The sequence below is a fragment of the Camelus ferus genome, chromosome 5 (genome assembly GCF_009834535.1).
Source record: "Camelus ferus isolate YT-003-E chromosome 5, BCGSAC_Cfer_1.0, whole genome shotgun sequence".
NCBI classification, from domain to species: Eukaryota; Metazoa; Chordata; class Mammalia; order Artiodactyla; family Camelidae; genus Camelus; species Camelus ferus.
The window spans coordinates 43,875,646-43,893,598 of NC_045700.1; the positions used below are offsets into that span (position 1 = coordinate 43,875,646).

The window sequence follows — 17,953 nt, forward strand, 5'->3', positions numbered from 1 at the left end:
AATAAATAATGAAAAAGTAAGTAAATATAATCTGAACCATTTTTTTCTTCTTTTATCTCAAGTTAGCAAAAAGTCAATGTATGGTGGTATGATCTCACAGTAATGACTATAGTGTGAAACAATTCAAGTTCACATAGTTGTTAAATGTTCTGCAGTAACTATACTTTTGAAAAGCTGGGTCCTGCCCCATACTCTCCACTTTCCCAGATTATGTTCTGCTTGTGAGTAACAACAGCAGCAAATGAAATGAAAGATGCTGTAGACAATTTTAAAATCTCTATTTTGAAAAACAAATTATTTAGACAATAAATAGCGACTTAAGTGTTAGCTCCCTATTTCTTCAAAATCAACAGCTAGAATATAGAAAAAAACCTTAATTTTCCACAGTAAAAAATAACAACTTATGAATGTCAACTAAATTTAACACCATGAATTTCAGGAAAGGTTACTTTTTAATCAGACAGGAATTTCTGCTTTCCATCTCCTCCATTGCTCCCATCACTGCCAGGACTTGCTGACTAGTCAGCTCCTCTGACATCAATAATATCGTGGATTTAAGTCTAGAAGCAAAGAAAAATATTATGTTGAAAAAACTGATGATTAGCTTATGAAATTTTTAAAAAAGTAACAGTTCTCAGGTAAAAACCAGAAAAGAAATAATATAAACAAAAAGTAAATTCAACATATAGTTCCAATTTTTCCCCACATAATTGGGAATAACATAAATTATTGAATAAAGAAAAATATATTGTTTTCTTCAAAGTAATTAAGGCTTCAGTATAATCTTAGACTATCTCTTAAAAAATACAGGTAAAGTGTTTAATTAATGATTTTCAAATAAGACAAGGTCACAATAGTTATAAAATATAATGATTAAATAAAATTATTCAGTAGTAGAGAACTGAGGAACTAACAACTGATATTCCAACAATACCTAAATTTTGAAAACTGAGTAAGATCTGACCAGGAAATCAATACACCTGTGTATTAGCAGAAATCTTATATACTAAGTACTTGCTGTAATACTATAAAATGAAAATTTACGAAGATGGTCCATTTTGAAACCATCCAAAGTAGTGCAGTACTACAAGTATATGTGTGTCTTTCAGAATAATTTAGAAAGCATGCCAAAACATGAAATCTGAAGAAAGATAAACTAATTTTCTATTCATCCTGAATAGCTCCACACCATACTTTTCACCAACCTTATCAAACACTTCAAACCCAGATTTTTCCCATAGCTTTTCTCAACCATTTTAGTCAATATTTTTCTCACTTTTCTGTCTGCCTACTGCAATTACTATCTATAGTACTAATTTTAGTACCTACTCATTAACTATGTTAAAGTGTCATGGCATTTACATATTTCAATTACATATTTCTGTCCTTCCAAATGAAATATAAATTCTTTGAAGGCAGGGACTCAGTCAAATTCAATTTCTGTACTGTCTTAGCATAAGAGATTCTAACAGTACTTGGTGACAAAAAAAGAGAGAAAGATTCCAATAAAGTCCTTATAATAATCTTGTTCCCATCTTGATGTAGTCTCTTAAAATATACCCTTAAATTTCTTCATATAATTCAAAAGACTCTTAAAAATAAAACTCATTATGAAGTTTTCGCTAACAGAGTAATGATGCAGATACCTCCATTCTGCAACTCCTGGAACCCAAGCTTAACTGAATCTAGTATCATAATTATCTGTTTGCTTATACCTAATAATCATGTATTAATTTAAAATTTACTCATTGTTACACAGTCCAAATATTTCCAACTATCAATATCTGGTGAAACTGGAAATCCTTAAAATATAGGAAACAGATCAAGATCACTGAAACCTGACAATGGAAACATATACCAATGCACATAATAAATGCTTCTGATGATGAATATGAAGACACCAAAGCATAAATGGTCCACTGTTAGGACTACTATAATTCTGAATATTCCACACTCCATACTGGGGGTTGGGCAGTCTTTTCTCTCTGTGTAAAGCCAGTCCTGTGGCCTAAAGAAGAGAGAATCATAGCACTTAAATGGTGTTCTCCCTCATCCACTGCTGTGTTGGCCAAGATTATTGGCCCTCATTGAGAACACACTAGGAGACTAATGAGTTTGAGACGTAAATTAGAATAATCAGAGAAGGTATCAAGGAGCAGGGCAAAAGCGAACATTCTCCCTTCCACAGTTCAGTGGAGTGACTTTTCTGCCTTTGAGAACTGCAAGGAGATCTAAGCTTGAAGTTTCCATATATTCTCAACAAGAAAAGTAAAACGCATTTTTAGCTGAACTTACTGTTTCTTTTCTTCAGGTCCTGCCATGGGTCCCAATGCTACAAACAACTTTGCAAAGCTAGCAGGGTGATTAAACAGAGGAATCATTTCTGTTAGTCTCTTTTTAGCCATCAAAATAAATTCGAAACTATGAAATTGTAGAGAGTGGTATAGGCTAAGTATTTTACTGATGGAGTCCAAATCAAGGTGGTTCACATTGCTTAAAAATACTTTATTGCACCTTTCTAATAATGGGTAATAAGTATATTTAATATTTCGAAGAAACTGTACTATTCTTCTTGCGATGTTGACCTGGGAAGAATCTATGGTGTCAAAAAGAAGTTCTGTTTTATTCACTAATTGTTCTTGAAAATGCTGTGATATTAAAGAAGATATGCTGACCATCAAAACAGACAAGGACCTGGAAAAGGAAAAAGATGCAACGATTTTTACATTATCTAAGAATAATAAACAATTTTAAGACTAAATGATTAGAAATGGCAAAGAACTGGTAACAATATTATGGGTTTTATACCACAAAATTTTTCTTTTAAATACTAGTGAAACTTGAACTCAAATCTCTTAGTAATTAAACCCTTTTAGACAAAAAAAGCATTGAAATAGTATTTTTTATTGAGTGTATATAATATTCTATAGATGAATGCTCTGAAGGAAAATATTTTAGCAAACTTTACTCAGAAATCACTCTGGGCCAACAGCCCATGAATAGAAGATGAAAAGTCTCATTTTATATTTTTGGAAGTAGACTTTGCTTTAATACTCTGTGTATCTGTAATTTACTAATAAAAATCTTGGCAAAATATTTCTCACTAGTGAGTGATTTCATGTTTTTTAATGTTTCATGCTAGATTGATAAGACAATAATGAACATGAGGTAGCATTTAATATTCCTTCATTCAATAAATACTTTTAAAGAACAGAAATCAACCTTCTAGGCATTATAGAAGACATGAAAATTACAAAAATGAGGTCTCTGCTTTCAAAAAACAGTTCTCACATGATACAACAATCAAAAAACTATAAAGACAATATACCTAACAATGAATAAAGAATGCAAAATGGAAAACATATATAAAAATCACCTGGGGATGGTAATTATAAAACAATCTACAAAAAAGACATAAAAATGTAAACCTAAAACTATCTTAACTATTAGGATAGTGGGGTCATTTGCATTTTTTTGTTTCAAAGTTTTTTCAATCTTTTCAATTAAACAAATTATTCTTTTAAAAACCCAGTTGTACAATATTTTGACTTCTCTAATCAAAATGTTTAATGTTAACATCAATTAACATCAATTAGTAACTTAACACTGCTATTTATTTTAACCATAAATCTCTCTGATATGATTTTTTTAATTGTATATATATTTGTAATTGCAGTTCAGAATGAGGAAATGCCCAAAGATTTCATTAGATGCTCAATGGGTCTATAAGAATTTTTTAAAGTTACAAAATGTACTTTACAGTGATTTAAAAAAAATTTTTTTTGTTTTTTTCCTGGGGGGAAGGTAATTAGGCTTATTTATTTTTTAGAGGCGGTACTGGGGATTGAACCCAGGACTTCATGCATAATAAGCATGCACTCTACCACTTGAGCTATCCCCTTCTCCCTTCTATTTTATAATTTTTTTTAGGTTTATTTATTTATTTATTTATTTACTTTTAGAGGAGGTACTGGGGATTGAACCCAGGACCTCAGGCATGCTAAACATGCGCTCTACCACTTGAGCTATCCCTTCCCCCTCTACAGTGATTTTTATTGTCTCTGCTTTTATACGCTTTCATTTGTGTGTGAAATATACAACATAAAATTTACCATTTTGTACATTTTTAAGTGTACAGTTAAGTACAGTGACACTGTTGTACAACCATTACCCGCAGAATTTTTTTTATCTTCTCAAAATAAAACCTCTTACCCACTAAACAATAACTCCCCATTTTCCCCTTCCCCCAGCCCCTGGCAACAATCATTCTACTTTGTTTCTATGAATGTGACTATTCTAGGTACCTCATATAAAGTGGAATAATACAGTATTTGTCCTTTTGTGTCTGGTTTATTTCATTTAGCATATGTTCAAGGTTTATCCATCTTGTAGTATATGTCAGAATTTCCTCCTTTTTAAGGCTGAATGATATTCCATTGTAGGTATATATCAAATTTTGAATGTCTATTCATCTGTCAATGGACATTGTAGGTTGCTTCCACCCTTGGCTATTGTGATTAATGTTGCTATGAACATCGGTGTACGGTAGACTGAACTGTGTTCCCCCCAAGTTCATATGTGAAAGCCCTAGAAGCAATGTAACTGTACTTAAGACAGGGCTTTTACACAGGTAATTAAGGTTAAATGAGGTTTTAAGGATGGCAGGTAAACACATTAGCTTGTAAGTGAGGAAAAAATCACAGATCTTAACGACACTGCATTATGCTTTATACATTTCACCTTAATTCCCATAGCAACATTGCACAGTAGACACCACTATCCTTATTTTACAGGTAAGGATAGTGAACTTCCAAGAGATTAAAGTCACATAGTTAGGGAGTAGCAAGTCTAAGTATGTGTGCATCCAAAGCCCAGACTCTTTACACCATAACACAAGACCCCTAAATAAATTTACCTTAAGTCCTGTATGGTTTCCAAGTTCTTATTCACAATATTAGCTATTTCTCCCATTAATGGACTAAAATATAAATGTTGATTTGCCAGGCAAGAGGAAAATTTTGATAGCACATTAATATCAAACCTATTAAGGGAAATACAGAAAGTGGATCATTACTATTTATTTTCACTTAAAACATAATACAAAGTTAGAAAGTAAAAAGCAATAAAAACACTAATATATTACTAATATAAAATAAAATTTTCTAAAACATTGATTATTATTATTATAAAAGCAACCCATGCTAAGTATTAAAAAGCCAAATTCTACTGAAAGGTTTTCAAATGGGAAAAATCACTCAAAATTACTTGAATCATTTACTTATTAATTTTTTGAGGTGACAAAACAATTTCAGTTCAAGGTTGTGTATTAATAAATAAAACAACCACTAGTACAACTGTGCTACGAAAAACTTCAGAATTTTTCCATAGGGGAAAAATGACCCAACTTCTTCAACAAGTAAATGGTAAGACAAAAGAGAAAGGAGAATTGTTATCGATTTTAAAGACTTTGAATTCCCTAAAAGACAAGCATAACGAATTTCACAGCAGCACATGTAATAGCAAAAAAAAAATGCTAAATATCAACAATCTCAATGTCCATTAAGAGTACAATGAATAAATTGCACATACCCCTATAATACCACACAGTAATAAAAAAGAACAAATTGTGCAATACCATGGATGAATCTTTAAAACATGTTGAGCCAAATAAACTAGATACTAGATAGATTCCTAATATAGGATTCCATTTCTATAAAAACAAAACTAACTTATGATGTTAGAAGTCAAGAGTGAAGGGTAGAGCACATGCTCAGCACCCAAGAGTTCAGGGGTTCAATCCCCAGTAACTCCTCCAAGCGAAAATCAATGAAGAAACCTAATTAACTCCCCCCCATAAAACAAACAATACGCAAAGTCAAGATAGTGGTCACTTAGGGTGGGGTGGTGGGGAGTGACAGGAAGAGAATATGAAAAGAACTTCTGGGAAACTTCTGATATTCTGTGTTCTGATCTTGGTGCTATTACACAGTGTAAGTATATTTTCAGTATGTGAAAATACATCAAGATGTATATTTATGATTGGTATAACTGTATGATTTTTTAAATAAAATGATTACTTAGAAAAAGAGAGAAACTGGAAACATGGCAAGCAAATGTAATGTGTGAACCTTGTCTGTATACTTATTTAAAACAAACTGCCTTAGACTGGATGATAAAGCAAGAACCTTCAAGATGCTGCATACAAGAGACCCACTTTAGGGAGAAGGACACATACAGATTGAGAGAGAAAGGATGGAAAAGGATATTCCATGCAAATGGAAAAGCCAAAAAAGCAGGTGTGGCAGTACTGATTTCAGACAAAATAGACTTTAAAACAAAGGCCATAAAGAAAGATAAAGAAGGACATTTTATAATGATTAAAGGAGTGATACAAGATAAGAATATTACACTCGCTAATATATATACACCCAATATAGGAGCACCAAAGTACATAAAACAATTACTAACAGAGATAGTTGGAGATTTTAACACCACATTAACATCACTAGACAGATCTTCCAGACAGAAAATAAATAAGGCAACAGAGAAATTAAATAATACAATAGAAAAATTAGACTTGGTGGATATTTACAGAGCATTACACCCCCCAAAAAAAGGATATACATTCTTTTCAAGTGCACATGGAACATTTTCCAGGATCGATCATGTACTTGGGCACAAAAGAAACCTCAACAATTTTAAGAAGACAGAAATTATCTCAAGCATCTTTACTGACCACAATGCCATGAAACTAGAAATTAACAACAGAGAAACAAAGGAGAAAAAAAGGAAAGCATGGAGATTAAACAATATGCTATTAAAAAACCAATGGGTCAATGAGGAAATCAAAGCTGAAATTAAAAAATACCTTGAGACAAATGAAAATGAAAGCACAACCACACAAAATTTATGCGACACAGCAAAGGCAGTGCTAAGAGGGAAGTTTATAGCGATACAGGCCTTCCTCAAAAAAGAACAATCTCAAATAAACAATTTAACCCACCAGCTGAAAGAACCAGAAAAAGAAGAACAAAAACCCCCAAAAGGCAGCAAAAGGAAGGAAATTATAAAAATTAGGGAGGAAATAAATAAAATAGAGATTTAAAAAAACCTAGAAAAAAATCAATCAAACCAAAAGCTGATTTTTCGAAAAAGTAAATAAAATCAACAAACCTCTGGCCAAACTCACAAAGAAGAAAAAAGAGAGAGCACAAATTAGCAAAATAAGAAAGGAAAATGGAGAAATTACAACAAATAACATAGAAATATAGAATATTATACGAGAATATTATGAAAAACTATATGGAACCAAACTGGATGGCCTAGAGGAGATGGACAAGTTTCTGGAAACATACTGTCCACCAAGACTGAATCAAGAAGGAACTGACCACTTGAACAAACCGATCGCTAGAAATGAAATCGAAATGGCAATAAAAAATATCCCTACAAATAAAAGTCCAGGACCCGATGGCTTCACCGGGGAATTCTACCAAACATACAAAGAAGAACTCATACCAGTCCTTCTCAAACTCTTTCAAAAGATTGAAAAGGAGGGAATACTCCCAAACTCGTTCTATGAAGCCATATCACCCTGATACCAAAACCAGGCAAAGACACTACCAAAAGAGAATTATAGGCCAATATCACTGATGAACATAGGTGCCAAAATCCTCACCAAAATATTAGCAAATAGAATCCAACAACACATAAAAAAGATTATACATCATGACCAAGTGGGGTTCATCCCAGGGACACAAGGGTGGTTCAACATACGGAATACATCACATCAACAAGAGAAAGGACAAAAACCACATGATCATCTCAACAGATGCAGAAAAACCATTTGATAAAATTCAACACCCATTTATGATAAAAACTCTCACCAAAGTGGGCATAGAGGGAACATATCTCAACATAATAAAAGCTATATATGACAAACCTACAGCCAGCATAGTACTCAACAGTGAAAAACTCAAAAGCTTCCTACTAAAATCTGGGACAAGACAAGGATGCCCACTATCACCACTCCTACTCAACACAGTCTTGGAAGTCCTAGCCACAGCAATCAGGCAAGAGAGAAATAAAAGGGATCCAAATTGGAAAAGAAGAGGTAAAAGTGTCACTATATGCAGATGACATAATACTATATATAGAAAACCCTAAAAGGTCCACACAAAAGCTACTAGAAATAATTGAAGAATTCAGCAACATAGCAGGTTATAAGATTAACATTCAAAAATCAGTTGCATTTCTTTACACTAACGATGAATCAACAGGAAAAGAAAGTAAAGAAACAATCCCCTTTAAAATAGCACCCAAAGCAATAAAATACTTAGGAATAAATCTAACCAAGGAGGTGAAAGACTTATACATGGAAAACTATAAACCACTGATGAAGGAAATTAAAGAAGACTTTAAAAAAATGGAAAGATATCCCATGCTCCTGGATTGGAAGAATCAATATTGTTAAAATGGTCACACTGCCCAAGGCAATCTACAGATTTAATGCAATCCCTATCAAATTACCCAGGATGTATTTCACAGAGCTAGAACAAATTATAATAAAATTTATATGGAACCACAGAAGACCTAGAATTGCCAAAGCATTGCTGAAGAAAAAGAAAGAGGATGGAGGAATAACTCTCCCAGACTTCAGACAATACTACAGAGCTACAGTAATCTAGAAAGCATGGTATTGGTACAAAAACAGACATATGGACCAATGGAACAGAAGAGAGCCCAGAAATGAACCCACAAACTTTCGGTCAACTAATCTTCGACAAAGGAGGCAAGAATATACAATGGAATAAAGACAGCCTTTTCAGCAAATGGTGTTGGGAAAACTGGACAGCAGCATGTAAACCAATGAAGCTAGAACAATCCCTTACACCATACACAAAAATAAACTCAAAATGGATCAAAGGCTTAAACAAAAGACAAGATACAATAAACCTCCTAGAAGAAAATACAGGCAAAACATTATCTGACATACATCTCAAAAATGTTTTCCTAGGGCAGTCTATCCAAGCAGTAGAAATAAAAGCAAGAATAAACAAATGGGACCTAATAAAACTTACAAGCTTCTGCACAGCAAAGGAAACCATAAGTAAAACAAAACGACAACCTACAGAATGGGAGAAAATTTTTGCAAATGATGAAACCGACAAAGGCTTGATCTCCAGAATATATAAGCAGCTCATACGACTTAATAAGAAAAAAACAAACAACCCAAACCAAAAATGGGCAGAAGACCTAAACAAGCAATTCTCCAAGGAAGAAATACAAATATCAATAGGCACATGAAAAAAAGCTCAATATCACTAATTATCAGGGAAATGCATATCAAAACTTCAATGAGGTATCACCTCACACCAGACAGAATGGCCATCATTCAAAAGTCCACAAATGACAAATGCTGGAGAGGCTGTGGAGAAAAGGGAACCCTCCTACACTGCTGGTGGGAATGCAGTTTGGTGCAGCCACTGTGGAAAACAGTACGGAGATTCCTCAAAAGACTAGGAATAGACTTACCATATGACCCAGGAATCCCACTCCTGGGCATATATCCAGAAGGAACCCTACTTCAAAAAGACACCTGCACCCCGATGTTCATAGCAGCACTATTTACAATAGCCAAGACATGGAAACAGCCTAAATGTCCATAAACAGATGACTGGATAAAGAAGTTGTGGTATATTTATACAATGGAATGCTATTCAGCCATTAAAAATGACAACATAATGCCATTTGCAGCAACATGGATGTCCCTGGAGAATGTCATTCTAAGTGAAGTAAGCCAGAAAGAGAAAGAAAAATACCATATGAGATTGCTCATATGTGGAATCTAAAAAAAAAGAACATAAATACAAAACAGAAACAGACTCACAGAGATAGAATATAAACTTGTGGTTGCCAAGGGGACAGGGGGGTGGAAAGGGACAGACTGGGATTTCAAAATTTGTAGATACTGACAGGCATATGCAGAATAGATACACAAGATTATACTGTATAACACAGGGAAATATATACAAGATCTTGTGGTAGCTCACAGTGAAAAAAAAATTGACAATGAATGTATGTATCTTCATGTATAACTGAAAAATTGTGCTCTACACTGGAATTTGACACAACATTGTAAATTGACTATAAATCAATAAAAAAAAGTTTAAAAAAAAAGAAATGGTAAGAAATGAATTATACTAGAGAATAAGGTGCATGACTTAACCACATCATATTTCTTGGTTGCCGTAGAAACAGATAGCATATAGACTGGATTTCCTAGGACAATGTCAACTGCATGTAAATTTATTGTTTTTAATAAAGTCCATTCATAAAATGTGAAAAAAAAATCTTTCTTTATAGAGCAATCAAGGAAATTTGAACTCAGACCAGTTATCAGGTGATAGTAAGGAATAAGGATTCATTTTTGTAGGTATAATAATGGCTTTGTGATTATATATTTTTTTAAAGACTGCTTTTTGTTTCTCAGAAATACATACTAAGGTATTTATAATAAAATGATATAATAATTTAAACTGTACTGAAGGGTAGGGAAGGAATTAGAGGTGATCTAGACAAAATAAGACTGCAACATGTTGGTAATTGTTGAAGGATGATGGGCACATGGGACTTTATTATACTCATCTCTCTACTTCTGTAAATATTTAAAATCTTCCATAATAAAGAGGCTTTTAAATTTGAATTTCAAATATATGTTAACTATCCTTGCTATGATCCATCATATAGTGCTAAATCATAAATCTATTCTATTTGAATTATTATAAACTATATTTATATAACAAAGTCATAGATATTTTAGCAAAATCAGTTGCTTACCACTACTGTAGTAACAAAAAATAAATATCATAGGTCACTGTGACTATAAAAAAATCAGAAATTAACACTTATTCTATGATTCTATTAGAAATTGTATATATATGGAATACAAATTAGGGATTTTAAAATGTTTATAACTTAGTATCATAATAAAACTACCGCTACAAATTTTAAAAACATACAGTACAAAGTCATTATCTGAGCTATTCTGAAATGAAGAAAAATTTTAAAGAAATGTCTGATTCACTGGGAAGCACAACTGTATATTTGTAATTTAATTGTTTAACTAGTAGATAGTAAAACCAAAAAAAAAGAAGCATCTATCCTACAACTGATTTGCTCAAGATGCACAATATACAGAACACTTAAGGCTGCTTTGAAGAAAAAGGTTTTGAGCTTTTATCAAGAGTGACCAACTCTAACCCCCTAAAATCCAGTACAGTCGACCCTGCATATCCAAGAGTTCCAAATCCACGGATTCAACCAAGGGCAAATTGAAAATATTCAGTTAAAAAAACAAAATCCCAGAAAGTTCCCAAAAAGCACAACTTGAATTTCCCACGTACTGAACAACTCTTTACATAGCATTTTCACTGTATTAGGTATTATAAGTAACCTAGAGATGACTTAAAGTATACAGGAGGAAGTGTATAGGTTACATGCAAATACTGTACCATTTTATGTAACGGACTTGAGCATTCCTGGATTTTGGTATCCGAAAGGGTCCTAGAATCAATTACCCTTGGATAAGGAGGAACAACTCCAGTATGAATTGCTCACAAAAGGACTAAGATTATTCTCCTCACCCTCAACAAAAGATAGTTACAGGTAGGTTTTTATTGACAGCCTATCACTCAGAATTTTTTTCTTTCTAAAGTAAAACTCTTCCAGAAAAGAAGATTCAAAAAGCCTAGTCCATGAATAGCTGTGACTCCATCTTATATTTTGATTAATTGTATATGATTAAAACCACACTACATTCCCCAATCTTAAAGAGGAATATTTGAAATACTCTTCTTTCTCTCTTAAGGAAAAAATACATTTCCCATTCTTTTTCTGCAAGATTTCATTATGCTAAAAAAAAAACACACACACTTTACACAGTCAAAAAAACCCTCGAACTAAATTGAGTTTAAATACTTTTTTTTTTCAATGAAGCTTGATAGTTAGGCAGCAGCTCCCCATTCCTTCCCTACAAGATTTCACTATGCTAATCCTAAACAGGATAACCCTGATCTTAGTTGATAAACGCAGAGTACTTGCCTTTCCAGTCTTCGCCATGCTTCTGTAACTAGTGCTTCAACTAGTGGGTCATGGACCTCAACACCAAACCTCAATAAAATCAAGAGAAAATAATTTTCCATACATAAACATTTTAAAAGTATTAAAAATACACATGCAGTAAGAATTATAATGCAAAAGGGAACCTCAAGTTATACTCTTACACAGTCCTTATTTCTGATCTGCTCCCATTTTAGTATTCTGATTTCTTGGTACAATGTAACAAAACACCTATACTTTACCCAGTGCCCTTCTCATCCTTTCATCTGTTCATTTCAATACCCTCTACTGAACAATGAAAATGTTCAATGACATATTTTATGTTAAAAGTACAAATAAATATGTATTACTTTGCTCTGATTGTAAAAATATTTTTATAGGAGAAAGTTTGTAAAATAAAGAAAAACTTTAATAGGGTAATAAAATCATTTATAATTCTGCTACTCATAAATATCTACACCATCATTAATTTGAAGAACTTCTTTCCAGTTATTTTTCCACACACATATAAAATATACATACTTCTTTTGTATTTTTAACCCCGTTTTTCAGTAAGTTAACATTATATTGTGGGCATTTGCTCATATCATTATATATTCTTCAAAACATGGTTTTTAATGGTTGTATAACATTCATTATATGAATATAATATTACTTAAATACTCAGCTACTTACTAAAATCTTAGTTTTTCAATATTATAAGCAATCCTAGGATGAATAAGCATGTGCAAGAATCTTTACATGTATCTCAGATCACTTTCTTAGGGTAAATCTTAGAAGCAAAATTATTGGGTCGCAAGGGTATTTTTATAGTTCTTGATACATACTGTACTACCAGAAGCATATAGCAGTTCCTTCTCTAACAATGCAAAGCATATACCTGCACCAACAAGAGATATTTTCTCTATATAATTAAGCCATATATATATTGTACTTAAAAAAAATCTCTTTTTAACTGACTTCAACATCTTTATAATGTTAAGCCTATGGTATTTGTCTACTAAAAGTCAAAGACTTTCAAGTTGAGTCATGAAACAAAATCGAACTACATGCTGTTTAAAAAACTTGAAAACAAAATTGTATTTTACTCCTAAAATCCTTTCCTTACTAAAATATGACTTAGGAGGATACATAGAAAGATGGTTTTTAGGCAAATCGTCAAAAAGCACCATTCTCCATCTAGCAGTATTCTTGTGAGGTGTTCAACATGTTTTGTGGTTAAAGGAGTCTGGAAACTCCCAACTTAGAGATTCACAATATACATTAGCATACCAAAGACTCTGAAGAGTCCTGCAATAAAGATCTGTTTAATTTTGTCTGATTCAGCATTTCCCACACTATTATGACCACTGAGAAAGCAAAACTGATTATCTTGACCATCTCATGATGTACCTCAGAGAAAAAACTTTGCAGTCTGAGAAAGACCACCCAAAAGGAGGAGACACATTCTTTTTCAGTCTAACACCAACCCCCCAAATAAGTAAACCCTTAAGTCCCTTTCCTATATATGTTGTCTACCTAATAAAAACAGCTGTATCTCTGTTTTGTGCAAGGCTGACATCTATAGCTACTTAAATACCTTCCCAGGTTGGATAATTTCCACCAATAAGACTAGTAAACAGATTAATTGTTACCTCTGTATTTTTTTTTTTTCCTTTATGTAGCCGCTGAATCCTTCCTTAAGGGAATCCAGTTCTTCTGAAGGCTGGATTTCATTGCAAACAATGTAAAATTTCTTTTCTTTTTAAATTTTCCCCAGCTTTATTGATGTATGATTAATGAATAAAAATTATCTATTTTTAGGTGGTACAGTGTAATGTTTTGATATACATACATGATGAGAAATGATTACTGTAATCAAATAATAGCCTGTAAATAGTTTTAAAATATTAGACGATCAGAAAAACTATTTACAGGAAAAAAACACTGTTTTTCGTTTTAAATAAATTTTTAGAAAGTCAAAATATAACCTACAATCATTTCTATAAAATCTAAAAGTACATTACTTACTGTTGTGTGATGTACAACACATTCACCAGGGTATCATCATTCATGAATTCCATTTTAGCTGTAGTTAAATTATGAAGAGTAAGAAACTGGGGATGGTCTCTGATACCTTTTACATTTTTTGACAAGCTGACCGTCTGCTTTTGAAACTGCCAAAGTATACTGAAGGCACATCCCACTTGCTTTTCAGAAAGTATGGCTTTGTTTTTTTCAATAAGATCAAATATTTGCTCTTCATCTGTACACTTACTCATCTGGCTAATTAATGATTCAGAACTCAAGAGTCGAAAATTAAACACCCTCCAAGAGAATGGACAAATAGCTCGTAGGCGAAGCATATTGGAAACAATGAGTTTAGAGGGGAAAAGTATCTTTTCATTTACATCATAATTTTCTTAGGTAAAGAAAACCTTTTGCGACTAGCAGTCATGTGCAATAATACGCTGGTATAAAAATAACTGTTTTTCCTTCATGTTTTTTGTTTCCATTATGATGACTCCAAATCCATTCCAATATGCAGCTTCTGTAAAGAAATTGGTTTAACATGGTTATGCATATATTATCAATGTGAAATTAACTCCAAAATTCTAATTAAAGTAACAAGTTTTTGCTGCATTAACTACAGACTACATCAACAAACCAAGCCTCATAGTCCTCTCTATGGCTATGCCAACTTGTCTGTTCACAAGAAAAAACGATGAGACAATATTGGCTACTTTGTGACAATCAGTACGACATTCTGAGCCAAGCCGACCTGGGTCGCAACATACACAAAAACCTGCGCAAAGTATCTTCAAGAGTCTGAAATCTGTCCACAAATTAAAGTGGAAGCAGCTCAGCGGTTAGAATACCAAGATTTTAACTCCCCCTCAGCTAAGTGACCTTGGGGAAGGCACTTAACTAAAAGGGGGGGAGGGGGTACCTTGGGACTATAAATGAGAGATGGGTACCAGCTCTGAACAGATACAGTATAGGGTTAACAGCGACACCCTTGCAAATGGCAGGCACGGTCCGCCCTTGGCACACAGTAGTGCCGAGAGAATGAATGTAGTCTTAGCCCAGCCCTAGTCCTCCGCGCTCCGGAAACCCAATACCCGGAAGGAGGCCTTTAGGTCTCAGCCGAACCGTGTGTCCCGGGCCAAAAAATGTGCTGGCTGCAAAAAATAAAACCTGTCTACCCGGCCCTGACTTTGTCCCTCAACGCCTTGGGTACTTTTCTGAAGGTTCGCGGGGAAGGCTGCTTATGAAGGCTCAGACCTCGACTATTCCTGGTCCCTCAGCAAGGGACGCAACAGGCCCGGTTTTGTCATTCATGCCTCCCTCATATCCCAGAGGTTTTCGCCTTTCCTCGAGAGACATCACCTTTCCTCTGCGGGTGTCCGTCCAAACCAGGAAAAACGCCGGGAGAGCGCAGCGTGCGCGGCCAGAGACACGCACTACATGCCCCAGGGGACGTCGCGGCGAGGAAGAGACCTGCTTACGTGCTTGGGGGAATTCTGGGCATTGTAGTTCCACTTTGAGAGAGACGTGGGCCGCACATCTTAAACTGTTGAAATGATAGGCCCTTAAGGTCCGTGTTTCTCAACTCCATGAGGTTTTCGCCCAGTCCGTGGAAGATTTATATTTTTATAATATTCAATAGAAATGAATATATAGAAAAGTGAAATTTGAAAACTTAAACATAGAAAAGACACGTACAGATTTTTGTTTCTTATACAACATGTATGGAATTATCAAATGGCTATGAAAGCATCTAAACTCTTCTCTCAGATTTCTGCGCTTGTGTAGTGGCAGGCAGGTACCAGTCTTAGACCACAGGGTTTTTTTAAAACAGCTTTATTGTGAAATTATTTACACAACATACATCACTTACTTACAGTACACAATTCGATGGCTTTTTAAAACTCAAGAGTCGTAGAACATTACCACAATCAATTTTAGAATATTTTTATAACTCCAAAAAGAAACCCTGTAACCATTTAGCAGTCACTTGCCCCACACCTCCCACACCTAGGCAACCACTAATCACAGAGCACTGATTTAGGCTGTTTGGAACCAGATCTACTGATACTAACAACTATGAAAATGGAGGTTGATCTGAATACACAGAATAGAAGGAATTTTAGAATAAATGTGAGAAAAAGCATAGAGATAAGACTGAGCATGAACTGTGTCAAGGCCCTTGAGTCAAAGACCACCAGGAGTACACCTAGAGTTAAACAAAGTTGGTATTACTGGCTGGTTGCAATGAAGCAGAACACATCCTAACGGGTGTCAAGAAAGTGTTAGAAAGAACATATTATAGTATTCAGCCTTGCGTTAAGTGATTTTAGAGAGGTTTAAGAGGTACTTTTCTCTAGATTGGAGGCTGTGAAGACATTATTGAGTATCTTAACAAACTTTAGAAGGCAGAAGGAATGAAATGAACTTAAAGCTTTAATTGGTAAAGAAGCTGTAACCACTCACATTAGCCAAGACAGGTGGATGTTTGATCATTTTTTTGTGATTTGGACAAAGTTCTGTTTTTGTGTTAATTCAGATGTGATTATCAAATGGTCTTGTTTTTGGCTTGACCCATCAGTCAGAGAGTGACCTTGTCCCATGTTAGTCTGTGCAATTACGCTCAACAGAATACCACAGGTAGGCTATGAGTGCCAGACCAGCTCCTGGAAACAATAAAGCCTAAATGATAATGACAGGGTGGTTTCTTCACTTGTTGGGGGCTGCTTGTCTCCTTCTCATCCATTTGTGGAATTGTAAGGAGACCAGCCTAAGGAACAAACGCCAGTAGCTTACCTCCCTCTGGAATCATTTGTGTAGGAAAATAAAATCCTTTTTGTTTAGTCACTGTTAGTGACTTTTCTCTACTTGCAGCCTCGGACATTCATAACATATGCAGTTATATACAAATCACACCTGAGAACAAAATTTAGGTAATAATTTAAATCCACAGACACAGAATTACGTTTTAGCTAACGATTTAAATCATAAAGAAGTATCTTTTACAAGGGCTACTAAGTGGTTAATAAAAAGTAGCTCTAAATTTCCTCCTAACAAATGTCAATGTCCTTCAGCCAAAAAAACAGCAAAAACCTGCAGTTGATGGATTACTTGTTGCAGCTCAGAGAAAATGAACATCGTAGAAAACCATTTGGCAGCTCAGTAAAAGAGTATTAGAAAGAATTTATTATAGGATTAGGGCTTTGGTTAGGCAATTTTGGGGAGGGTATAAGGAAGAAGAGGTTTGTTCTATCTTGAGTGTTGTTAGGAAACAGGGCAATTCTATGATTGGGCAACTTAATAAATGTTAACTATAGGGAAGGCAGAGTAAAGGAGGAATAAAGCTGAAATTGGTAAAGACATAGCATTTACTCATTTAGCAAGAGGGGAATCCTGGGTATTTTGTGTTGAACAATGACCCTGTCTGATCTCAATATTCTATGAGATTGTTTATTCCAACAGGAGCACGGTATGCTTTAAAATGTGTAAGATTAGTTTGAAATAACATTGAGGTTTAGCTACAAACATCAAATCATTTTCCCCAATGTCAGGAACCTTTTTTTCCCTTACAAATTAACTTGAATGCTTTTTTTCTCCTGGAGTAATTCTGTCAGTAAGGAATGTGTTTGTTGGATATAATACCAATAGCACCAAGAGAAAAAAATAGATTAATTTGATTTCTTCAGAATTAAAAACTTGTATGCATCAAAGGACACTGTCAACAGAGTGAAAAGGCAACCCACAGAATGGGAGAAAATATTTGCAAATGATATAACTGATAAAGGATTAATATCCAGAATATATAAAGAACTCACCCAACTCAATGACC

General features: G+C 34.1%; 1 protein-coding gene across 2 annotated transcripts in view; it reads right to left on the bottom strand.

The window, feature by feature from the left end:
- Nucleotides 1-15,597, bottom strand: part of FASTKD1 (FAST kinase domains 1) — a 33,958-nt gene extending 18,361 nt beyond the window's left edge. Inside the window, exons 1-6 of one of the 2 annotated variants that reach the window (XM_014557734.2) lie at nt 15,487-15,597; nt 14,128-14,647; nt 12,100-12,168; nt 4,916-5,041; nt 2,296-2,694; nt 450-560 (exon numbers count right to left, since the gene is read on the bottom strand). In XM_014557734.2, the coding sequence (XP_014413220.1) occupies nt 450-560; nt 2,296-2,694; nt 4,916-5,041; nt 12,100-12,168; nt 14,128-14,462 (1,040 nt within the window). In that variant the 5' untranslated portion in view covers nt 14,463-14,647; nt 15,487-15,597. Of the gene's footprint in view, nt 1-449; nt 561-2,295; nt 2,695-4,915; nt 5,042-12,099; nt 12,169-13,751; nt 13,843-14,127; nt 14,648-15,486 lie in introns of those variants that run through there. The other variant, XM_032479646.1, reaches the window with a different exon arrangement.
- Nucleotides 15,598-17,953: the final 2,356 nt, after the last annotated feature.